Source organism: Cyanistes caeruleus, chromosome 6 (assembly GCF_971803275.1).
Source record: "Cyanistes caeruleus chromosome 6, bCyaCae1.hap1.1, whole genome shotgun sequence".
In the NCBI taxonomy this organism is placed as follows: Eukaryota; Metazoa; Chordata; class Aves; order Passeriformes; family Paridae; genus Cyanistes; species Cyanistes caeruleus.
The window spans coordinates 31,726,715-31,752,962 of NC_141706.1; the positions used below are offsets into that span (position 1 = coordinate 31,726,715).

General features: G+C 41.8%; 1 protein-coding gene across 4 annotated transcripts in view; it reads right to left on the reverse strand.

Annotated features, from left to right (window-relative positions):
* Nucleotides 1-5,678: 5,678 nt before the first annotated feature.
* RPAP1 (RNA polymerase II associated protein 1) overlaps nt 5,679-26,248 on the reverse strand; it is a 48,155-nt gene continuing 27,585 nt past the window's right edge. For all 4 annotated transcript variants that reach the window (XM_086892841.1, XM_086892838.1, XM_086892842.1 and 1 more), the window contains 14 exons: nt 24,370-24,552; nt 22,498-22,632; nt 22,146-22,325; nt 20,019-20,176; nt 18,511-18,681; nt 17,544-17,745; nt 15,523-15,632; nt 13,463-13,658; nt 12,816-12,965; nt 12,231-12,373; nt 10,234-11,038; nt 9,344-9,520; nt 8,631-8,687; nt 5,679-7,843 (listed from right to left, as the gene is read on the reverse strand). In XM_086892841.1, the coding sequence (XP_086748967.1) occupies nt 7,688-7,843; nt 8,631-8,687; nt 9,344-9,520; nt 10,234-11,038; nt 12,231-12,373; nt 12,816-12,965; nt 13,463-13,658; nt 15,523-15,632; nt 17,544-17,745; nt 18,511-18,681; nt 20,019-20,176; nt 22,146-22,325; nt 22,498-22,632; nt 24,370-24,552 (2,823 nt within the window). In that variant the 3' untranslated portion in view covers nt 5,679-7,687. The remainder of the gene's footprint in view (nt 7,844-8,630; nt 8,688-9,343; nt 9,521-10,233; nt 11,039-12,230; nt 12,374-12,815; nt 12,966-13,462; nt 13,659-15,522; nt 15,633-17,543; nt 17,746-18,510; nt 18,682-20,018; nt 20,177-22,145; nt 22,326-22,497; nt 22,633-24,369; nt 24,553-26,248) is intronic.

The window sequence follows — 26,248 nt, forward strand, 5'->3', positions numbered from 1 at the left end:
GAAGAGTTGTTAACACAGTAATTGGGGTCTTCCACATAATGATAAATCACCTTAACCTCAGGCTATTTGTCTTTCTGGAGTGTATAATATTTTCTCCATGACTATCCAGGCAATTCCTTATCCACCAAATGGTCTATCCATCAAATCCATGTCTCTCCAGTTTAGAGACAAAGATATCATGTGGAGCCGTGTCAATTGCTTTGCACAAGTCCAAGTGGGTGATGTCAGTGCTCTTCCCTTAATCCACCAATGCTGTAACCACATCATAGCCCTCCAAATTCATCAGGCACCATCTGCCTTTAGTGAAGCCGGGTTGGCTGTCACTAATCACCTACTTACATCCCATGTACCTTAACATTGTTCCTGGGAGGATCTGTTCCTGGAAAGGGTTTAGTCTGACTATAAAATTGCATTTTCTGTTTAAATACAGGCCAAGGACCCCATGCTAGCTGTAGACTTACTGATTCTTTCTTCCATTTGCAGCTGGCATAGGAATCACCAAAAAAAGTAACTACAGAAAGCAGCAAGCAAAAGCTGCTTGTTCAAAGGGAAAGTTAAGTTGCAAAATTGAAAAGTTTCATAATCACACGAGTATCTTGGTAGCAGAAGAGACCCATACAAGAAGAAAATGTATTGTCCCTAAAACAATGTTGGCAATTATATACAAACTATAGAGGAGCTCTGCACAATGCAGGTGTGCCCCTGCTAACTTTTCCAGCAATGTGATGGTTGGCCTTCGTGGCACAAGTGCACACTGAGCATGAAAACCTCTGACTTGCATTGCACAGGAGCAGCCATTTAGTCACTGCTGAATACAAATACCCACAGTTCTGCATCCTAATTTTAACTTGCAAACTGTACTGCTACAAAAAAAAAAAAAAAGGAAAAAAGGAAAAAAGGAAAAAAGGAAAAAAAGAAAAAAAGAAAAAAAGAAAAAAAGAAAAAAAGAAAAAAAGAAAAAATAAATAAGCCCAGAGAAGGCTATAAAATATAAAACTTGCTGATAAGAGCTCAGTGCAAGGAAGCATGGTCAGCATGCCCACACTCTCCTGCATAAATATTTTAAGTGTTAATAAAACAGTAATGAAGAGATAAAGACACTAAAAAGTATATTTTACATCCCCTTTCCACCCACTTCTTTTAACAGTGGACAGACAGGAGGAGAGCAATGGCAGCTCCTGCCCAAATAATTTCATCAATCCAAACATGATCAATCTTACAGCAGACAAGAGGAACAAGAACGAGCCACCATCTGTGGTGTCTTCTGGGTGGTAGCACAACGAGCATTTTCTGAGTGAGCTGACACTCATGTCAGAGACAAGAGATGCATGATGGTTTTAAGAAACTTTTGTATCATTCTAAATTTGTCTTTTATAATCTATATTGAAAGATACATTGATGCCAGGAGTAGCAAGCTGCTTTTTTGTGAAAGATGCTAACAACATACCTTCACAGTGGCTGTCATCATGGTGTGTTACACGCCTTTGAAACTACAATTCACTGCCAGTAATGTGATACCTGAATTTAATTCAGAGCTCTTTGCACTTCCTGTTACTTGGAAGATATTAAAGATCCTCCCCAAATGTGCATTGTGCTGAAAGCTGCTAAGAAAGGTCCACACACACTGAGGAAACCTGGAATACTGTTTTGGAGATACTAATTTTTTGAAGCAAAAGTTTACCATGGTTGAGGCAGTAAGAGTAAATAGTCACTTGATACACAAGCATCAGTCTCCCTTTCAGAAGACAGATCCAATACATTAATTGCTAAAGTGTCATCAAATATCTGACAGATCAGACCCAAATGGTGTGGTGTGCTTACACCAGACGGCAATCTGAGTCTCAAAAGTAAAGTTACAGACTTCTTTGCTGTAAGGTTTCCAAATGGGCATGTTGTGCATGTTATTTATGGACATCTGCCCAGACCTTCAGATGAACAACTCAAGAGATGTGAGCTTCCACCTCAAACTCAGTAACAACATCTCAGTTCTCCAGTTTAACTGTTGAATTACTGATTCCTTCTGCAAACAGCCAAAAGAGTGAGAAAAGCCAACAGGGAACTAGAAGTTACTAAAATGGTGGAAAATTAAAAATAAAAAGGCAGAGGGAAGGAGAGTCTAGTAAAGGACAAGAAAGACATGGAACACACAGAGTAGTGAAGGAAAGGGACACTGAAGAGAGAAAAGAAACCGCAAAACTCCTCTCAACCTGAGAGACCCAGAAGTAAAAGCCGAGCCACCCTCCAAGCCCACTGGCTCGTTCAATCCTTCTCTTTGTCCTGTCCCAAAGCTTCAGACTGGTCACTGGTCAGGGAACAAGGCTGTGCTGTGGCGGCACCTCCAGCACCTGCACTCCTGCTCTGCTGTCCCCTCAGTTACAACAGGGATTTGGCTTTTCCTGCCTCCTGTTTCCATAGCAAACAATCCTGCCAGAGCCCCCTCATTGCACCCAGGGCCCCACAAAGCACCCCAAAGAGAGCCCTTGCTGATGGCTCAGGACTCGGGCAGCCCTCCCTCCTTCCCTGGGGGGAAACGTGAGGCAGCGCTGTCAGCACAGACCCAAAAAGACAACCACATCAGCCCCAGCACAAGACATACATAGTTTAACTTTACCACACGGAGTTTAACTTTACCAACCTTACCTGTGTCCTCCACAGCCCTTAGCCAGGCACCCACGCTCCACAGAAGCAGAGAAAAGGCATGAAACACGGTATTTACCTCCCCTTTTTGCTGCTGCTGGCTTCTCCCCGCGCTCCATGAGGTGTTTGTTCCCTGTTACCTGCCCAGCCCCACAGCTGCTGCCCCTCAGGACTGGCTCCCAGCACCCCCATTGCTCCACAAAACTTTCCTCCAGCCTTAGTCATCAACTAATACCTCAGACTTCAGCATACACTGTCATGTACGTGGCTGTGCTTTGACACCAGTGGCATCACACAACCCCCGTTTTTGCTGCGGCCAGGACAAGCTGCTGCTTTGTAATGAGCAGTAACACCACTGGTCTGGTTTGGCATCCAGGTGGGGTTAGGGCAGGGGCATGCAGAGGGTGGGTGCCTCCAGCCATGCCTTAGGCTTGGTTCTCATGTCCATACACAGCACTGCCTGGGAATATTCATTGCCCTGGCCGGGCGTGTGAGCTGGTTCTCAGCAGGCTAAAGGAGATTCATCTGCTCTCTGGGGCAGTAGGTGTCTGCTGGTATCTGCTGGCTACAGCCCACCTACAGATGAAGAGCTGGACCCGGAGATGGGCCAGGTGTCGCTCTGTCTGAAATGTCCTGTTCATTTAACCTGCTCAGAGCTACTGCTGCGGCCAGGAGTGCCCGGAGGCTCACATACAGCCGGAGCAGAGCCTGCTCCTTTAGCACCTCCTCAGGCTGAGCTGGAGCTCTTTGTGCCGCAGCTGGCCAGAAACCCAAACACAGCGTTGCTGAGATGTTTTGAGACTCAAGATTATCACAATAAAGGCAGGGAGGGGAGCACACTATGGAAAACCTATTTCTGCTTACAACCATGCAAAACACAGCAGTTCTGTGAGTGGGGCTTCCCTGCACATCCTCCATTCAAAGGGAGAGGGGAAGCCCGTTATAAAAACTAGGACAAAGGCCAGTAAATTACCACAAAATTATTTAAACAAGGAACACCAGAAAGCCAGCTTTGTGAATATAAAGCTTATATGAGCTTCTGTAAGCTGAGGTGAAATAAACATGTTTTTCCTCCCAAATATGATTATCAGCTGGAGGCAGCAACCCTCCATCAATAAGAAAATTCCAAGAACTTTGCAGAACTAGGAAGAAGCAAAAGCAATGATTAACACACCTTTCTGCACTATTTTATGTCTGACACCAAAAGAAATGTGTTTGTCTGACCTGTAGTTTATTTATACATCCACATCTTATGGCTTGCTCTGTCCATTACTTCACCAGCAAAAGGTGTTTCGGATTTGCCTGGCATTAAGTGGCCAGACAGAATGCATCAGTCTAGAAATGGATTATTAAATTCCAGTGTCAAACTGAAGTAGTGAATAAATACAGTGGAATTAAAGTCCTTCAATTATATCATGCTTTATGTGTACTGTTAAAAAGTTCCCATACAGTATGGTTTCAGGCCTGTTTCGATTTCTTCCTTGCCTAACCCTTCACTTTCTTCTGTCAGGCCTTGTCCTACCTCAATGTGTAGCATTGCCAGCTACTGAGTTGCTTACATCTTTTTGGGAACCGTCCCTACTCAGCAAAGTGAGCCAAATCACCACATATGGATTCTAAACTCCAGGACTTCAAACCACTCACGCAGTTGAAGGATCACAAAGCAACTCCATTTCTTCTAGGCAGAAAAGGATGTGCTTCCAAGCTGATGGGAGAACTCTCTCTTCCCCTTCAAAATGCAAAGGAAAATTCAGTAGAATGCCATTAAAGCCTTAGGATGTAAACCTGTGACAGCCCCACCCTCTCACCTGCCTACTCAACAGCAATGCTAAAAGGATTATCCTCAACTCATCTTCAGTCCAACCAACCATTTGTTTTTAAAACTACATTGTTGTTGCCTACCAGCACAGCCCATGCTAAATTTGTACTAATAGAGATTCCACTGTTACCCACGTGGGACATCATCAGTAACTTGGATCAAACCAAGCATATGCTAGCCACAAAGGACCAGAAAATGGGGTACCCTTTTTAAGAATTATAAGACAGGCAGGGATTTTTATAGTTGCTGTTACTGGTTTTGTTGACTTCTGATGAGAGTTACCAGACAACATATGTTCTTCTGAGTCAGAACCCCTTCAACACCAGAAAACTATTTGTGGGTCCTATTACAGCAGGATTATTTTATTCTCAAAGAAATTTTAAGCCTTCAGTAAGGAGTTGCGAACTTGTATTTGTTTTTTTGGACAGTTTTAATTTTGTTCATCTCCTCACTTACCCTGACCAGGATTAAACTGGATTAACAGAATGGGCATGCTTTGGTCCTGTCTCAGACTGCATTCAGCTTAAGTTTAAATCTTATATTCAATGTACCAGGATTTTTCAAAAATGCTCTTACTGGCAAAGCACTGTATGGTTCTTAGCAACACATCATATAAAATATTTAATTCTCCACACTTGCTCCAAAACTGTATGCAAAAATAAAAAATGCAAAAAAAATTCAAACAATGTATAAGGGTGATTGTTTTTTTTCAGGTCCCAGTAGCACCAGAGGCTGAGAAATCTTGCATTTAAACTAGATAAAGCAATGCCCTCTAGTGTTCTGTGGGGAAATCTCATACAAGATTGCCGAAAGCCTTAAAAAACTCACGTACCATCTCTAGTGACAGTCAGTGTTTTAAAAGCTTACAGCTCACATGCAGCATCCTTGGGATTTTCTGCATATGACTGTGGCCTGCAGAACTATTTGGTATCCACTCTTTTCTTTCTCTCTGCTGCTGATACTTATCATAATTTCCATCTGTGGACAGTCTTCCACCTGGGACATGTGTCAAATCACATCATACCACGCTGCACCTTCCCCAGCTACACACAGCATTTGGTACCCTGTGCTACTGACCCATCACACAAGCAGGATGTAATTTTTGGCTTTCTTACAGAACTCCAAAGTTTAGCAGAATTCTTTAGGGTAGCAGCTGTCCCAAGATACTGATAAAGTGCCAAGAGAACTATCCAAATTCAAGAAAGACTCAAACAAAGCATTCTCATAGTTCAAAAAAACACCTGCAGAGCTATCAAAATATTTATTTACATCCTGTACACATTACAAAATTCAACTTTGCATTCCAAAAGGACTGGAAGAGATTTTATAACTGGAGGACTGAAAAGCAAAAGGTAAAGTCCTTGAAGAGTGCTCTTAAATGGGCAGCTAGGAGTCCTTAAATTTTACCATTCATTCTCTGAAAGACAACTGCTGGGCTCTCACCAGACAGATTAAAGCTTGAATGACTTTGATTAAACTTTTAATCACATCAAATACTTTTAAAGTAATTAACAATAAAAAAGAATCGTGTTAGCTGTGCTTTTGTTATTTTACATGACATTGATCTGCTGCAGATGGAAACCACAGATCAAAAGGGAAGAAAAGAAAAAGAGATTGGGAGGAAATACCACTTTTGCTCATTTTCCCTCTAAAATAAGGGAAAGAAAGATGAAACTGACTGTTTTCTGGCAACCTAAGGAAGGGGACTGGAACACTTAGAAAACTGCCAATACAAAGCATCAGTCACAAATGCCCTAAGCCCTATGTGATTATGCAGGCATTTGAGGGGGCAGCAACACACTACTGTCAGGTGAAAGAAAGATATTGTATTATGGTTGGACACAAGGTCTTTTCCAAACTCAACGATTCTTTGATTCATTTGAGTTGCTGTCTGGAATTTGTTTCTTGTGTGAACAATTGAAGACATTAAAAGTGGGCCTATTAACACTGATTCACACTCCTGTTGGGACATTCAGTGGAGCAAGGTTAATTACAGCTGTGGTTTCTTCAGAGGGAAGCTAGCTTGACCTCTTTGTTAGGTAAAAACAGAGGCTGAGCTCCTCAGACCAGGCATCACCCTGCAAACTCCAGAGCAATTTATTCATAAAAACATCAGAAATCTCTTTAAAAAGTTTTGTTCATAAAAGTCAAGTTCTCCAAAGAAAAGCCTGCCAGAATGACCATGTGAAAGTATAAAGGAAACATCCAGTGAGATCATATACCTAGAGAAAATTCTGGACTTGATGTGGCACTTGGAATGAACCTTTTAGGGATCTATATTCACAGCCTTTGTGTCTGAGGCTGCAATTCAGAATTTGGATGTAGAAGTGGGATCAAATTAGACATTTTTAAAATTAGGTTTGAGCTAGGAAACTCCACTTCAAAATTTAAACTGCATTCTCCTCAGAGGGCAACCAATACATATTCTAATTAAACAAGCAGATACTATTTTTTTTTTCTCTAATGAGGGGTAGTTACTGCCATGCATTCTGGCCTGAAAAGAAATTATTTTTGATCTTGTTATACACGTAACCAAATTAAGGGAGAAAAGAAACCAGTTTAGAGACCATCCAAAAGACAGCCAAGGGAGGATATTCAGTGTTCATACTACTGCACTAGGAACTCATATTTCTTAAAGGTTTAACACAATACATCTGTGTTACTGAGTGAGTGTATGCACAAAACACTATCTTGGAGAAACTGCTTGTATGTATATGTTAAAAACTACCTCTCAGGATGAGATTCCTCTCTGTCATACTGTCATTCTGTTTGCAGGGTATAGAGTGTGAGGAAAGGACCATTCAAAATATAAAAAAAGCAATGGAAGGATATGGAGAAAACAGACATTATCTTGAGAACCCAGTTTCCAGCCTGACTGGACAAAACAGCTTTTCCAGTTCCTTCAGTTTATTCAACGGTCCAGAGCCTTTCAGACACATTCTCACCTCCTCTGGGAAGAAGCAGAACAACTTGAAGGAGAATGGAGGAAAATGCTCCAACACCCATCACAGAGAGGCCACACAAACACATGCTGTCATTTCCTGACAACATGCATGTTGCTCTGCAGGGCTGGGAGCATTCATCAGTGCTTCACTAGGCAAAGATGCCAAGAGTGTCCAGGTAAGACTAAAACCATTTGAACTGCAAGTAATTTCACTTTACTTCATCAGTGAAGTATAAACTGAGCTTTTCCGCTCTTCACCTTGGCACTCTTCTTGCACAAGTGCTTTGCTATGACTCTAATGCTGGTGCATTCTCTGTAATTTCTTTCTGTGTCACTATCTGCAGGTACTTCAGCCGCACGGGAGGGAGCTGTTCATAAAGGTCAAATCCCAGAGGACTCTCTGCATTCAGCAGTCTGTAGTACAGCAGGTGCTTTTTCAAGTTCTGAAAGAAGAAACAGAAAGGTATCTAATCTTTTCTACTGCCTCCAACACAACACAGGAAATTGCAAATAGTACAATTCCATCATACCCAAGATACTTAATTACATCATCTTCAATAGAAGAGCTATAAAATACAAGTTTCTTCCAATAAAATTCATTTTTTTCCCATGAGAATTCCTCTTCTAAACACAACTCCATTGTCTCCTCAACAGCCCCTCACAATGACTTCCTACCAGAAAGCAAATTTTTGGGTTTCAACCACTCAAAATCAATGGATTTTTGAATGTCATCTAATAATTTACCCTGGACACAAATCACAGAGGGCCAAATGACCCAGCTCTGTCCCATAAAGGATACATTTTGGCAAGCTCCTTCAGAAAAAAAGAGAAACCTTACATCTGTCCTGTTCTTTTCAGGGGAAGCATCCAACTAAGATGGATCACTGCTGGCCACCTACTCATAACTAACATAATGGTTGTGCTATAATCATTCTTCTAACATCTCTAGCTATCCAGATATAATGCTGCTGGGACAAGAGGCATGGAAATACAGTACAGGAAATTCATCTAGGTTCCAATAGGCTCAGTGTTTTGAGGTCAATTACTACAAGAACTGCCTAAACATATTTAGAGATACTGCAGGCCAAAATCTTGCTGCTAATCTCCTCTCATTCTCAAATTAGCAAGGTAATTAAATACAAAATTCAAAAGTCAAATGCAAGTCTGTAAGAGCACCATGCATGGAAAACTTAATTCCCTGCAGCACAAGCTGAATCTTACAAATCCTACCTCATCCACCAACAGCCACGTCTTCCGCAGCATGCTTTTCCGAGCAGCGTCTATCTCCTGGGAACAAAACACATACTTTCCTTAATATGGTGAAGTAATACCTTTGCCCAGGGGCATACAACACTCCAGGATGATTTATTCATTATAATGATGAGCAGTTTGTTCCAGCAGAAAGTGCTTGAGATGTCTTACCACTTAAATCCTACTCCTTTCCCTGATCTGAATCTCAGCTGACTTCTCAACCTTTAGGTAGAACTGCAGATCAGAGGTGAAGCGTGGTTAGCACAACTATTCACTGACAGAGGCCTCAAGGCCTTAGGGGGGCTTCTGCTTGGTTACTTAAGCAAAGTCAAAGAGTACTTTGCATATTCAGATTGCTAAGGTAGAGGCCAAATCTATTACAAGCTCTCTCTGCCTGATCACCTTCCTTACTCTTTCTGCTCTTCTTCCCTCCACACCACAGAACACTGACCTCAAAGATTTAGGTAGGACTGGCTACCATTAATGCAAGTGCATTAGGGTACAATGAACAAAAGCTGCTGCTTCGTATGTGGATTCTCAAACAGCTAACCAATCCTCAACACATTTGTTTACAATCTTTGTTTTCAGGTCCCAAAGGTCAGTGATTCATCACAAGCCACACTGGACTCACAGGGAGAGCAGATGCAAAACCCAAAGACTGGAGCCCTGAAGCTCTACTATCCATTACCCACCTGAGTTGTGTTTTCTTGGGAGAAAATAAAACTGTTCACGTGAGCCACGGCCACCACGTACAGCACAGGGCACCAGGTGTGGCGCAGCGCACCAGTGACCAGCGTTCGGAAGTAGAGTCGCAGGAGGTTCAGGTTATCCTCAGGAGGGGAAACGTAGCGCTCAAGAGGCACAGGAAACTGCAACAAACCCATCCAGAGTCAACATTACAATTTTTGTCAGGGTCTAAGTAGTGAGAGGAAGTTCATGACTTCTAGGGTGCCCTTCCTTGTGCATGCCCCCCTCTAACACGATGACCCCCATCTGCAGCACAGCTGCTGCAGCCCACCCTGACTGATGTGAGCAGTGTTGCCAAGACCTCTTGAGCTTTATGGAGAGATGTTTTACTGGTCCTGTCACTGCAGCTGATCCTCGGCACAGACAAGATGAGTGCTTATAAAGTAAGAAGACAGAGTATTTTTGACAGCACTGCTAAATTTTATCTCTTGTGCTCTGCTCAGTCAAAAGAAACACAGTCCTACACTTGAGAGACCAAATTTTCTTGCTGTTACTCAGCAGAGCACAACTCCATTATAACTATATGTGGAAAGATGTTTGAGAGGGAAAATGACTTTATCTACACATGGGCAAGGAAAAGGTTCTCACCAAGGTGTGAAAATACTTATTTAAAGGAAAGGTAGCTGCTAGCAGAACGTAGGGTGCAACCAGCCTTTCATACATACAACCTATAAATCAGGAGCTTCTCAATGGTTAAACCAAGCAAGGTTTGAGACAGTTTCCACTGAAGAGTGAGCAATTTCACAGCTCCTGCCCTCCACATATACACACAAATCAAGGTTGGAGAATCACAAGAAATACATAGTGACAGGAAATTACCATAAGCTAGGATTACCTGCTGTAATGGCACTCCCAGCGCCCGCAGGATATTTGTGTGCTCCCCAAAAACAGAGAGACGCAGATGAACACTGAAACGCTTCTGTAGAGGAAGAAGAACAAAGACTCCAAAGAGTGGATCTCCAAAGGAGACGCCCTCAAATTGCTCCAGGAGACTTATATAGAGATCATGGAAGGACGCCAAACCAGGGAGAGGAGCATCCAAGTTCAGGGAGTCCAGGGCCTTGGGTTGGCAATACACAGAGAGAAGGGCAGCTGTATAGCGGTGAATTGGTGCTTCTAGAAAGAGGTCACTGCCAGTGAGGAAGACACACATAAGCCGTGCAAGTTTGGCAGCAGTCGGGATGCTCTGAAGGATTTTAGGACGCCAGGTTTCCAGCAAAAAGACCCACTGCAGGTTCCAGGTCACAGTGTTGATGAGATCAAGTGGGAGAGAGTTCAGTACAGCCCCACGTGTCTCTGCATTAGTCACTTTGTTGTAGAGGCTGATAAGTGGAAAGAACGGCCAGTCTGAAGGCAGGATGGGCCCTTTGACCTCAGGAAGCAGCATTGACTGGATGAGGTAATTCCGCCCTTGGTAGAATACCTGAGAACGCGTAAGGGTGGGCTGCAAGAGGACAAAGTGAGAGAGGTAGCAGGAACGAATGGAAGGCAGATTCTGGTATGATTCTCTCAGCAGGGCACCACGAGTAACCTTGGGAAGAAATGCTGCTGCCGAGCCAGGCTGTGCCAGTTTGGCACTGGTACCCAGATGCAGAATATCAGAGAAGTCAGCTGCTTCTGGCCCACCAGCTTTCCCTTCACTGTAAGGTAAAGACAAAAAACAATTTAAGAAACAAAAACCTGAAATATCAAACAAACAACACATCACAAACATTAATCTCTACAGTCCTCTTGGAACAGGAAGAGTAGTATATGCAGAGTATTCAACACTTTCTAAGTCACTGAGCTATTCTAATCCAGTGGGCCTGTAAAGCATCAGCTACATTGGTATTTACAGCAGATTCACAGAACCACCTTTGGAGTCAGCAACACTGAGGCAGTGCCAAAGAAACCCTTCACACAAATGCCAGTCTAGTGGGGAGGCTGTCACCCCTTGTCCAGAGAGGCAGCCTACTTAGCAACACAGACATGAGAGAGCTGAGATGAAATACTGTATATCAGATAAGGTCTACACAAACCAGTAACACAATTCTCAAAACAGTAGCTTTGCAGCTGGCAGTGGCAAGGTCAGGGGAACCACATGGACTGACAGAAACTGTGCATGAGGAGGGTGCTTGTCAAATCCATATGCCACAATCTCAGACCAAAGACTCACCATTTTGTTGACCCAACAAAAAAACCAGAACACCACCACACAAACAAATCCACTAACAAATTTTCCTTCTTTCTGAAATAAATAGTACCTCCTTACAGCACCTTGGCTCAACCTCCTAGAGAGATACACCATACCTAATTTCAAACAGATTGAGATGAACAAGATAAACTGCTACCATCTTCTTGCCCAGATTTGAGAGGATTCATATTTGAGATGCTCATGATTTCTTCCAGTGTGAAGTGGAAGACATGGCATTTGTCAAATCAACAAATATTTGTGTAAACACTTGATTAATAAAGGTTTGAGGAAGATTCATTGAGCTTTTCAGGCTATGTTAAATTCTCATTTATTTTCTAGACTCCCTACTCTCAAGATGCAAGATGCTAGGCCTTAGAGAGGATCAGTTCCATCAGGAATTACACAAGCCTTGTCACAGAGGAAATCAAAATAAACTGCTCACATTTCTCAACAGCGGTACATCAGAGAAAAATACCATATTACTTGCCTGATTAGAAGGCTTCATGCCTGGAGAATATGCCAATGAGTAAATAAAATTTAACTACCGGCCCTGTTAAAGGCCAACAATTATGACAAAATTTCACTGGCAATGCGCTTTTTCCATTTTCCCCTTGTTTTCCACACACCAGACTAGAGAAAGGAAAAAATGCAAAGCTTACGGAAGAAACTCTGGATTAAAGGCAAGATCCAGTAGGACCTCATGAGCCAGATGCTCACTCCCTGGCAACAGACGGCTTAGCAATGCCATGGCAACACAGTGATGGAGTGAGGCATGCTGGGTGTAATCCGGACAAGTGCCTGCCTGTACAGGAAACAAAACAACAGATAAAAGCACTCTATCATTTGTCAACAAGACAATCAACAAGGATGGGAGGGTCAAACAAGACACAGATCTCTGTGCGAAGTGCATAACTGAGGCAGACTACAAGGGCTGTCAGCATTCATACCAAGAGATATTCTGCTTCCCCTGACTGCCTTAGATTGTCAGATATTTTTTCAGCAACACAGCTGAAAACTTTGTTCTTACTCCATCCCAAAGAAAGGCAAAAATATAATTTTTCCATCCAAAGTATTTTGGAACTAAATCTCCGCATCAGTAATTGGAAAGATGTTATTTGCTAATGGGTCATAAAAGTCAGCAGAAGAGTGGCCAGACCTAAGTCTGAAAGAACAGGGACATGAAGGCCAGCTGCCAGTGAAGTCAGTTTCTTGGGGGAAAGGAATGAAAAGACTAATAATGATACCATTCTCCGAGCCAACGCTAACACAAAGTACTGCAGGTGATATTCATGGCGTAGGATCCACGCAGATGAGGGAGTCACAGAGGGAGGTCCAGTCTGCCAGCTTTGATGCAGATAATCCTTCAAGCCTCTGAAGCCCAGCACAGAGCTGTACTATAAAGGAATCACAAGTGGAGACAAATAATATTAAGATAGTTTGTGTTTGGAGGAAGGCAAAACATAGCCCTCTCCAAGGCCCACCCTCTACCTTCTCCCACATGAGAATTCCTACTGGCTACTCCAAAAGCCATATTTAAGAATAGCCTTATAAATATCTGCTTTTCTTCCTCAGGGCTCATCTGCATCCATCATGACCATCCCCATCATAGATAACCAACAGTCACTGCCTACATTTTCCATAGTGTTCTGTAAGGCAGAAATCTGGCAAGTGGCTTAAAATGTTTTTCCCTCACCTGGCCAGATATTTCCATTAGTAGCCAATCAGCTAATTCAATACACACTTTAATATTTTTAAAATAAAAATGAACAACAATTTGATTTTAACAGTCCTTGTAACATCTCTTTTATGCCAGGGAAAGTACAAATGCTAACCTCCCTCGCAAGTATATCAACATTCACCTAAAATTTACAGTGAAAATATTTATGCTCACCTTGCTGGTCAGGCCCTTGTGAATGTGAGTGAGGTTATTGATGAGAAATAAGAGGGCAGTGAGAAAGGGGAAAGGTGACTTGGAGCCAAGCAGGCTCAAAGGAGGTTTTCCTCCAGTGCAGCTCAGAGATGCAATGCTGCCGACGGATTCCGGTGCCGAGGAACAGGACAGAGGGTTGCACAAAGCAGAACATGGCCTGTATGAACAAATAAAGAGAGAGGGGTTAGGGCAAAAGCATTCACAGTGCTGAGGCATTGTCTTGCTGAAATGTTGCTCTCTATCTGAACTGTACCACACATTGCAGTAAAATGGAAGCCCTGAAGACAGTGAAAGCAGAAAGCCAATATCTCCACTGGTACGCCAAGCACTACTGCCATACCAGCTAATGCCAGTGAGCTGTCAGGAACTGTTCAGCTAAATTGGTCATGATGAGCAGAAATACTGATGCAGTGACGCAGCTCTGATGTCAAATACTTGAAAGCGTTGGACCTTTGATTTAAAAAAAATACACCGTTCCCCACATACATACGCACAGCAGGCTAATAACGCTGCCCACCCACTCAAGACATTTCAATAAAAAACTTGTAGGCAAAACCAAAAAGCCAGATTATATCTAAAATTGACATTGCAAAAATGTTGCCCTTTACGTACTAATGAAATGCATATTTTTAAATTGCATTCAGAAAGGATATAGCTTTAATAATGCTCATGAACATGACTGTGCAGATCACTCTTGGCGTGTGTGTTCTCTGCAGGTGAAACTACAAACTCCCACACCAGCAGTGCTTGCAGGGTCCAGAGTAGATACATCATGTCTGTATAGGTAAGACCACCACAAAGAAGAGTGACCACAAGCAAGCTGCTCAATGGTCATGAAGTAATGGGGCAAACCCTGCCAAACATCTACACCATTACTCTTGCAGAAAACTAATTGCTTAAATGCATTGCTCTTTCCACTGGTATTACATGTAGGAGATGCATAAACACATGTGGGGCTCATGAAGTACCCTAAACTCCTGGACTTAAAGCTCCCAGAAAGTTTAGACTTGTAAAAATTGTAAAAATATTAAGACAGAGAACAGCTGACTCTCGTTTTTACCAGCCAGTATTAAGAACAGCGAGAATTCTTGCAGAAGAGCTTTTATAGCCTGACCAAATCCTTTGTCTTCAGACCACAAGGACAGGCAGAAAAGGGTCTAATGAGGGCTCTTGTGTTGGAAACTTTGGTGCCAAGAGCTTCAGATAACAGTCTGAGTCATGAAAGAACACGGGCCAAACTGTTTGGTGACCATTCAAATACCACTTGAAAACAGAAATTTCAAGTGCCCTTTTTATCAGATGTTATCAGAGGCAGATGGATGCCTCTCTGACTGCAAGTCAGGTCTTTTATATTCCCTACTCCAGAAGATTAATCACAGCCTAGTAAGGAGTCTCCCTCTACAGCAGAAAGACAGAATATCTGCAGTGCTGAACTGTTCCCAGAGCCAGAGCTTATGTTATCCAAATGTCTAGAAGAACAGTTTGGTATCTGTTCTTGCACTTCTCTGCAGGGGTTTTCAAAGCCCTAGTGAAGCTCTGCAGGAGCTTAAAGATGTGAATCTAGTTAAATTCTTTTACATAAGCAGCACCACACAGAGCACATGAATGGTACATGAACACACACTCACCTCATCATGTAAGAGGGACTCAACTAATGCTACTTGTGCTTTTTCTTTTTAAACCAGTGCAACCAAAGAAGAATGTGAGCCAAGAAAGCCAAGAGTGACTAAAATAATCTGAAATTGATAAGAAAACCCCAGCTAAATGGCAAAGCAGAGATGCAGCTGCACCAGTAGAAAAGGAGGAGCTGCAAAGCTCTGCAGCCATCATGCCTTTTCTGTGAGGGGGAGAGGACAAAGCAGGGTGTAGACACAGCTCTATTGCACGCCAATTCCCATACCTGGGGCATATTGCACAGGGAAAAGAGAGAAGGGAAAAGAGAAAGCTGTCACACAATACAGTATAGAAATGGGGCTCCCTTAGCTTCTGACAACAGCATCTTAGCAATGGAATGGCTTTACCTGAGCAAATCCCACATGCTATCTATGGCTGGCTGGCTGAGAAGGGGCAGCAGCATCTCCGATGTCAAATGTTCCAGTTCCTCTAAGCAGTCAACTGGATTGACTGATGGCTGTAGAAGACATGGAGAATGACAGGAAAAGAGATGAATGACCATAGCATCCAATGATAGGAAAAAGACAGACTGATTTATTTACTTCCTCTGTGTTTATTATCTTTTTGCCAGACCCCATCACCTACACAGTGGTACTGCTCTAGGTTAGAGCTGGCCTCACTGCTCATAGTGTGGAAGCTGAGAGCTGGCACCTCAAGGTGTTCTCATACTCAACTATTAAAATACATCCCAGAGATTCTTAATTGGCTGGAAGCAAGCTATGGGATCCTTGGAATCAAGATTCCATAACTGAAAACTTGGCTAAGCCCCACTCCCCCCACCATCTACATGTTTCTGTTTAAATTGAAGATGACACAAAGGTGATCAGAACTACCCTGAGAAATCTGAGTGGGACCATGAGGGTCTCCAAAAAACCAAACCAAACAAAACAAATCAGCTGCATGAAGTGTGATTGACATACCCATCAAAGCATGACTGTGGATGAACACTGCACAGAGGAGGAACTGTGGGTTTTAGAGAATCATTCTAATTCTTCTGACCCTAGTAAGCAATATTCCAGGTTGAAGGAATATGCTGAAAAATTTTAACACTTTTTATCTTCATTAGCATGCAGCTTTGGGATACAGAAATACTCATTTCCATTACAGAAAATCTGGTTTTCCCCCAGGTGAAATCTGCCTCCAGAAATCAGTAAAACCTTTGTGAAGATGTTAACCTTAGTTTTTAATAGTCTAACAGAAATATTCCAAGAAGGTCCCAGTATACACTAATCTAATTACTACACAAATTGATTTTTTTTTGCACTAACCTATTCAAACATGCTATGCACAATTATTTTTTTTTTAATCAGCTAACTAAAGGTAGATAACTGAACTTCTTTTTAAGTGGAAATTCAAAAACCCAGCACAATTAAAGGACTTAAGAAATTGTTTCCTTGGTCACTCTTCTGGGATATCTGTAAAGGTTAAAAAGGAGCATTAACCCCTTGGCTGTCCTGGCTCCCTAATGCTCAGGACATAATCACAGCCTGTGAAAGGTATACCAACCTTCAGGGCCCTGAAGACATCTTTGAGAGATACTGGTAATTTCCACCCCAGCCATAACTAATAAACTCAGTTGCTTTTGGCAAGTTTCAGAGGAGTTGCCCTAGTGTGAATAACTACAGCCATTAAATTACACCCACACCTTCAACACAGCTCTCCCAAGTTGGAACTCAGACATGTCAGTCGGGCAGTAAAGAGGAAAATTGCGTTTATCTTTAGAACATGAATCTTTAAGGCAGCTAAAGTGTAAGACATTATTCTTCAACAGCATCACATTGATATGTCACCTTCAGAAAACCCACTTTAAAAGATGATCACATACTAAAACTGTGTGTTACAGAATTTGACCTTGAATGTCAGTGGGGCAACAAATAAATTTATCTTTATTATTTCCTATCCGAAGTTCACACAGCATGACCCTTAATGCTCAATCTTCTACCCAGATGATTGCAATGTAGGTGTTCACATGTAAGCTCTCTGACCAAAGAAAATGCAAAAATGCATGACTTGATTTATCCCACTAGGAAAAACGACTGACAAGTAAAATTGTATTTGCTTCATGCCTTGGAGCTCTGTAGTAAATCAGAACAATCGCAGCACTACCACACACCTTGACTGACCCCAAAGGATTAAAGGACAAAAAAAGAAGACAGATATTTGGCACTGCTAACACATAGGGTTAGCAGATTTAAGTGACCCTGAATGTCATGCAGCCTAGATATGAGCTGTGGTAACAAAACCAGTGCTCAGCTAGATGCCATAACTTCTGTCTTTTTCAGTAGTGCCTGTAAGATCCAGTTTTTGGAGGTAAAACACAAGCTGATGCTGGTGAGATGAGAAAACAGCCTGTATATTCAGGCCTTACCTGTTGGCTGTAAGCACTGTAATAAACTCCCAAGAAGATCACACAAGCTGTGGTCAGAGGCTGGAGAGTTTGCCAAGTTTCTGTCTGGGATATCTGCGGAAGGATTTTTTTCAGACTTCTCTCAAGGAAGGGTTGTAAGCCTGACACTTGATTCCATGCTACTGGAGGAGGTGGAATCGGTTCACTATCTTCTGAGTCATTGCTGAAACACAATGGAAGAATGACATAGGATACCAAATAAATGTCAAACAACTGTCTCTCCAAATCATCAATTTTAATAGAAAGATGTAGTCTAGGAAAATATATCCAACAGCATAACTAGGGGGGAAGTCTTTGCATAGTCCTACAACCCAGACCAAATAATTCAGGCAGAAAGGATAAATGTAGATAGAATGTATTTACAAAAGCTGAAATTTCTTCTCCTGCACTACTCTATCCCTGAGCTATGCTCTAGCTTTACCAGAAATGCTACCTCAGTACTCAGCTTTAGTTAAAGAGTTTCTTGCTTTCCAGCAGAAAAAGCACCTGTGTCTGCAGCAAATCCTGCTGCTTTGATATCTATCAAAACCAACCACCTCTTAATCCTGACTCATCTTGGTTTCTGCAGAGAAGTTCTTTCCTCTAAACCTCAAGACATTTACTTTCTTTACTCCCAAGACAAGTTCAAAGCAGCTTCCTAGATCCTTTCAGCAGGACATTTGGCTGAGAGTGGCCTTTATGCCCCCTAGCTTAATGTCGATTTTGACCCCTGCCTCTGGCCATGCTCTCAGGCATACAGGTGTCAGACTGGACACTACTTCTGATCTTGTGTCAGAGAGAATACACCCCACAATGCAGGGGCTCACATGTAGGAGAATAAACAACTGAAAACGAGGGTGAAAAAAAAGTGACAGCCAGATCTGCAAGATAAAGAAAGGGAAGATGGGATGCCAACTACTGACATGCACAGAATGGTGACTTAGCCTACCTGCTCAACTTGGCCTGCAGCTCTGCTGTGTATCCCGCTGTTTGTGTCACATGTGTCAACAGAGTAACCACTGCTGCAGCTCGCTGCACAGACAACTCAACCACAGGGCTCTCCCTGATGAGCAACTCGGGAAGGGACTGCAGTATCCTCACCAGCACAGGGTAGAGATCACTGTAGTATGAATTACAGAATAGATATGATTAGAAAGGGTCTCTGGAGATCATTTGTACTTCAACTCCCTGTTCAATACAGGCCAGCAAGAGCAAAACTGCACAGGGATATGTCCAGTCAGATTTTGAATACCTTGAAGAATGGAGGGTTCAATATCTTGCTGTGCAACAATGCTCCAGTGTTTGATCACCTTTACAGTAAAGTTAGCAAAGATTACAGTAAAAACACTTTAGTGGAATTTCCTGTATTTCAGATTGGCTCTTTGCTTTCCACTGGAAGACTCTGGCTTTATCTTCTTCAACACTCTCAAATAATTTATTTATAAAGATTGCTAAAATGTGATTATGAGAACCATCACCACCACCACAATAACAAAAATAAACTGACATTAAAAAAAAAGATGACAAAGGAAGACTATGGCTATTCCAATTTGATCTGAATGGTACCTACCTAGTACTCTGACTCCAAGCACCCTGATTATCTCTTGAAAAAAAACACTTTGATTTTATTCTTGCTGAGGAATAGTTCTCAGATTCTCAGACACACTTATAATCTTGCAACTTTAAGGAATCTGCTGCTGTTTGTTTCCTCACCATTATTTACAGTGCTAAAATAGTATATACCATTTTTACTCTTTTAAAGTCATACATCAGATTGTGCCAAAGAACACAAAACACTGCTGCGGATGAGAATCTCCCTTCTGAAACTCAATTCTGGCCTCCCTTTTACCCACTTCAGAGCAAGTCCATAGCCCATCTCTCTTCTTCCAATTCAACACAGTAACAGGCAGATTTAATGCTTGAGGTAGGTCAGTCCTTGGTAGGTGCAGTAGGAAGCAGGGTAGGTGCAGACCTTGGCAGCCAAGCACAAAAACTTGTCCTGACCTGGAAGTTGATGCATCGTGCAGTTTGTCTGCACTAGCCTGCCCCACTCAGTGTGGTGACTGCTGCCCACAGACTGCCCCTAGGTCAAGCAAGTTCAGTCCTGGGTGTGCTGCAAACCACGTGTTTTGATGTCATACAAGCACAGATTATTCAGCCCTTCAAGGGGAAAAAGATGCAGCCCTAAAAAGCTACAGGGGTCTCCCACTGTAAAGGAGAAACAACAAAGTAGCAGTGCTTAAACACAGGAGACAGTGAACAACCAGAAAAAGGCAATACACAGCATGAATACCCTTAGAAACTGAGTTTCACTGCAGGAGGCAAGAGAAAGCGAGGTGGGACATGCTGAAGGGAACAGAGACTGAGCCTGGAGAGCCCTCTGTTTGCCCCTTCGGAACAGAGTGTCTGTGCCTGTGTTGTGCCCTGCACCCCCAAGTCTCCAGCCCCGAGCTGTACCTGTAGAGGTCGCAGGCCTGCCCGTAGCCAGCAGCCACAGCCCACAGCCGGAAGGCTTCGGTGCTCAGCCTCACGGCCTCCTCCTTCGGCAGGGGCAGATCCAGAGGGTCTTCAGCGATAAAGCGACTTAACCGACTCTTCATTTCAAATTTGTTCAGCTGTAAAACAAGCCAAGGATGAAGAAAAGGATGAAGAACAAAAAAGACAAAGGGATAAGGGGCACTGGCTGCACACATCATTACCCTGTTGCTCTGACACGCACAAAGAGCTGCAGATTTCAATTCAGCTCATTCTGAGCTCTTCTTGCACTGCTCAAATCTGCTTTTATTTTGTGCATTCTTAAGGAGCAGACTACAAAGGATTGCTAAATGGTCAATGGCCACTTCTTAAGAGAGAAGTATTCATTGAAGGGATGCCAGGGGGTACCTAATCCATTCCTAACACAAACCAACTACACCTGAATAATTTCTCATTGAGGTTTGTCTGCCCCACACATACTCCTGTGTTGGACGTTCTCTGCAGCATTTAACTGATTTTTTTTAAAAAAAATATATAATTATCCTTCTTTAAATAGTCATAAATACAACTCTCTTAGTCAAGCTTACATGTAAAGACACATTTTGTGAAAAAAGATGTCCAAAAAAGTACGGAACTGATGCTGACATTCTTTCAAGGAGGTCACACTAGATGTGTTTCAGAGGTTCTACAACCTAAGTCTTTCTATAATTCAGTGTTTATTTTATGCAAAGGGTACCTCCTGCCTATTACTTTCATAAGGTTATAGAATTCTGATGCCTTGGAAATGTTCTGAGGTTATTTTGGTATTGAATTAAGCATGACATGACTCATTTTCAGTTCTCTAGAAATAATTTTTATCCTCCCCTACATCTGGGTATTTTTACTTAACCATAAAAAAGAGCTTCTCTTTCCTTCTCCCACACATACAAAAGCTTCTATGTGCTCTGTCTAAACAAATGAGGCAACAATGTCTTTTTCACAGCACAAGGACATATTATAGGTAATTTAAATTTCAAATGCTTTAGAGACATCTTGTAGGGAAATCAATGCACACCAGCAAGAAAGCAAAGGAGCTGATGAGTCAAAACTATAAATTCTGACACCTCTCCTACAGAACAGAGAACAAAGTCAAATTTACTTCCAGGAGGAAGATGGAAGAACTTTGTTGTTAGCTAAAATAAATTCCTACATTGATGGTTTTGATTTAGTTTTTTATTATCTTCCACTTCCACATTTAAACACATGTAACAGAACATATGAGAGTGTACAAGCAGCAAAGCCTGAGTGTCAGGAACCTTCTAAGCAATTTTTGCATGCCTTGAAATACCTGGACTTCACAAAGCCTGAAGTAGAAAAATATCTGAATTTTACCCTGCTATGTTCCTAGTACCACGTACAATCTTTAAATATCCCACTATCCACCATTGTTCTCTATATTTTACAGCAGACTGGTGTTCTGTTGACAGTAGCAATTTCCTGGGTAGCAATTTGTTAGGTGCTGTTAACAATAGCAAACCAAAAAGCCTAAGTAATGCTCTTTACACTGTAATGGGTGCTGCTCTTGGTAGATTTCAGTATTTATAGCACCAGCATGACAACCTATATGAGGGAATGCAATTATCTCTGAAGTGAAAAACCTGTCTAGAAGTTAAGAGGAGTTGAAAACACTGATGAATTATCACAGTTATTAAGACAAACTAATGGCAGAAAAGTTCAACCAGGGCTGTAGAACACAAAGATACTGATTATGCCTCTGGTTTATACAGTCTTATGCTGCTTTTCCCTGAAACATGGGATGAAACATCAGTGCATGCTCTGCTTCTGGTCAGTATCACCCTGCTGGGCTCTGTGACTTTCACATGAGTGGACTACACAAACCATAAAAAAGCAGAGTAAAGCCTGAGACAGCTTATCTACCATTATGCAGGAAAAGCATCATTATTATGACGCTGTCAACAATTCCTTCAAAACACACTAATGCACCTTCCTCATCCTGGTTTCCTCAGCTTCAGCTCACAGTCCCCTCCATTTAGCTTTCTCTATTTAGAAAGTAAGGCATAGAGAACAAAGGCCTTTGCAATCAGAAAAGCTCCTCTAGGAACCACTCACCAGCCTGGCTGTTGCATTTCGGCCTCCAGATGCCAACACCCTGATGAACTTCATAGCACTGGCACAAGCAACTCCATGGAGACTGGTCAGTAAAAACCCTGGTTCGGCCACTTTGGGATCCCACTGAGTAGGGAGAAATTCCCTGACAATGGTCTCAATCAATCGAGGACAGTCAAGCAGCTGCAGAGAAACAGCAGGGAGCACAAATAACTAAAGGTATGCAGTCATGCAGACTGACATGCAGAACAGACAAGTTTGTCTGATCTCCTTGCCATTAACTCCATCTGGTCTTTCTTCCCCTTTCCAAATCTTCCTCTGTTGTTCCCAAGCTCCTAAACAGTGGGAGATTTACCTGGCTGCACGCTTCAGAGGAGTGCCTTGCTATATGGGTGAGGATGTGCAGTACATCCAGGACTACTGTTGGAACAGGTCGTACCACCTCTAAGATGTACCTCAGCCGGTGCTGGATCCTTGTCTTCAAAAGTCCCTGAAAAATGTCAAAAATGATAAAAAAAAAAAAAAAAAATCTGTTAGGGTATAAACAAGTTTTCTATGTACTTCAGTTGCCAGAAGACAAAAGGAGATTACATCTTCTTCAGAGGCTCTTTTAAAGTTAGCAGTCATGAAACAAGTAAGTTTCTGTGTATTTGCAAGTATGTTGGCAAATGAGGAAGAGCTATCTGAACAGAGCAGAAACAACTTTAGTTCTGTTCTGAATGAGAACATTGAAGGGGTTTGGGTACTTGTGTTTTCCAGAGTATAAAATTCTAAGTGACAGGGAAATAACCTTCCCTGTAAAAGACTGTTAAAATCTACTGCTGGTGAAGAAGGTTCTCGTAGTCCTTGAATAATTTTGGCTAGACACCACCTCCAGCTAATGCAGCACTCTGTCTGAGAGTACCTGTCATGTCAGAGAAAGTTGACAAAAACAGAAAAAAGACATAAATTCCTATTTTGCAGTAAGAAAAGAGATCCATAGGGATGATGTGATATTTTTTTTTTTAATGATCAGTGGTGGTGCCAGGAAACAAATCATCAATTTACATGACAGTGTGATGCATTCCTGGTTCTGGGAAAAGGCAAATCTGTAATACCTGAGTTCATATTACTGATACTTTTAAAAACTTGCAGCCAAGCAAGTTGTAGTTCTAGGTCTGACCAAGTTCAGCAGCTAGTTTAAATGCTCCTTTTCCAACTGTGTGGAACAATTGGGTCATAGGGACCAATAAGCGAGTGTGAAATGGAACTGCACAACAATGGAAACAGAGGGGAATCTTATCCCAAATACCTTCTGAGTTCAGGCCACTCAGAACAAGCTGAATTATGCTGTACCATGATACAGTTTACAGAATCACAAACTGATCTCCTGTCTAGCTATCATTCTTTTGTTATGATTTTTAAGCAGTGCCACACACCTAGCAGAACACATCTGCAATCATGAAGCCTCTAAACAAGACCACATGCCCAAGTACAGTAATTCCGTCACCCAATGATGCTTTTAGACCAAGTGCTGTTCAAACACAAGCTCAAAGATTAAGTGATGTGATCACAGGTTTTAAGGATTGCAGCAGGCAAGAGGGGTGCACTGCCTCTACCAAGGCTGAATTTGAGATAACAAAGTTTCCTATTTTTAGATCTCATATCTAAATAAATAGGATTAGGTTTAAAATGTGGAAGGAATTTCTTCTGAACATTGTAAAAACCTTAATCTGAGAAATGCAAACATGACATTTGGGAAAACAGTAAATAGCCACCTTATGTCAAATAAACAAAGAGTATCACTTTACAAATCTACTAGTTCTGAACTATCTAGCTGTAATATTGTTTAACTTTTAAAAAGTGCATATACACGTTTTAGTAATGGCTGGAATCTATTCATTTTTCATTCAAGTAAGTGAGACTCAAAGTCATGTCTGTATGCAGTTTTTCAGGAAGTCTTATCAGGTCATCAGTGTGTTTGTTGTTGAATTCCCTAGAGGATTTTAAGAGATATTAATGATACTGAAATCACACAAATCAAGTCTCAACATCTTTAGAGACCAACAAAATTATCCTCCTGGCAATATATGACAGAAACACAACAACCAACAGTGGAAAGAATTCTAATTCTTGTTCAAAATGTTCTTGTCCAGCATGCACAGGAGGATAGATGTTTCAACAGCACACAAAGCACTGTGCTGAGCCTATTTTCCTAAAAAGATTCTGGGTCCAACTCTGTGCTTACTTTTACAACATCATATCGGGCCACATCTGGGTCTGGCTTGTTTTCATCCTTTAATTTTTTATCCTGAGATTTCTCTGTTCCATTTAACTCTTCCTCTTCCTCTTCTTCTTCCTCCTCATTGTTAGGGACAAAGGGGAATGCAGCCATCCCTTGGTACCATGAGAAAGTCCAGTCAAGATATTTCTGTAAGGAGTGTTAAAGCATATAGGAATAAAATTCTCATAAAGAAAGACAAAAAGACTAAGACATACACTTTTTGAGGATGCTTTTGAATACAGAATGCTTTACTGATTCCTATACAATCCCAAGAACACGTGAAGACAATAAAAGCTGTCCTAAACAAGCTTTTTCAGGGAAATTATATTGGCCTGACACACACACAGACTTGGAAAAATCATTAAAAACCATTCACATCACATTACTGTGATGTGAATTAAATTGACTATCCAGCTAGCAGAAATTTAGTTTAACTGGAAAAAAATTAGGATTATAAATAAGTAAATACATAAATAAAACAACCACCAAGGCTCTAGGCATTAAATGGAAATTTGGTATTTATCGGCCTCCTATTTTAGGATCTGTGTGGAACTTAGGTCACAAATAACACAGAAAGATCATGAAAAAATTGATAAGATAAAATAAAGACTGCTTAATCTATTTGTTCATGCTTGCTTCACTTTTGTTTGAACATCCCTCAGATTAAGCAAATAGAATAACCTCTTTTTTTGTTCACAGCTGATGACAGTGTCAGGTACTCTCAAGTTTTAGGGTAATAGCTTAACTAGGGTAATAGCTTCAATTCTTCAGAGAGAGGATTGCTCCCATAACAGATCTACTTCCCCCAAAATGTTTTAGAATATGAAAGACAGCCAAATCAAATGCTTGTACTGCTTAATAACTGCTATAATTTTCTATTTCCTGCACCCACAACCAGAAACAAACATCACATTAGTCAGAAAAGTAGTAGTAGATTTCAACTGCCAAGTACCAAGGAAGCACAAGCTATTATCAGACTTTTAAAAAAAAAAACCCAATGCAATATGAACTAAAGATGGTCAGTGAATGGCATGGTCTGGAGAGGCCTGACTTGAGGGGATGAAGCCACGAGTCCATCTGGAATACAGAGTTTGGGACTATTCCACCAACAGAATGAAAAGCATTAAGACAAAGTAGCTGGGTCATCAAAGAAAACAAAAAGAAAGTTGCTTCCTTCCCATAGCCATTGAAGGATGAACAAGGCCTTCAGACAGCATGATTTTTATGGGTGCTGATCTTCTGTGTTTATAGTGTGGATAAACCCTATTCGTCCTACAAATCCTGGAGCAGAAGGCCAGGCTTCCAACCCTCTCCCTTTCTCAGACACCTTCTGAAATTCAGCAACATGATACTCTAGGAAGGACTCTTTGGGTGAGAAAATATACTGACACAGCACTCACAGTGCTGCTTCTGGCAGCAAAAGTCAGCAATCCCTGCTTACACAAGACATCACACCATAAGCTTCCACCTGAAAAATCAGAGCACTGCAGACTTTATAAAGCAGAGTAACACCAGAAGAGAGAAAAAGTACATTAAGAAGCTGATTCACAGTACTAATTACCTACAATGGGTGGGCAGGACTCATCTAGCAGAATTCCATTAGACTCATGGATGGAAAAGTAGCAAAATGTGGAGAAATCTACCTACTCCTTCATTTCTCTTGCCTCCCACTAGGGATAGCTCTACAGGCCTGGTAGAAGTTGCAGGGGACTTATAATCCATTTTTTCTATCACCAGGCCCTTTGCAGTCAAACAGAAAAGCAGCTCTCAAGGAAGGAACTTGTAACACAGTCTACAGCATGCTCTGCCTAAAACTGACTGCTTCTGCCCAACCAGGAGTACA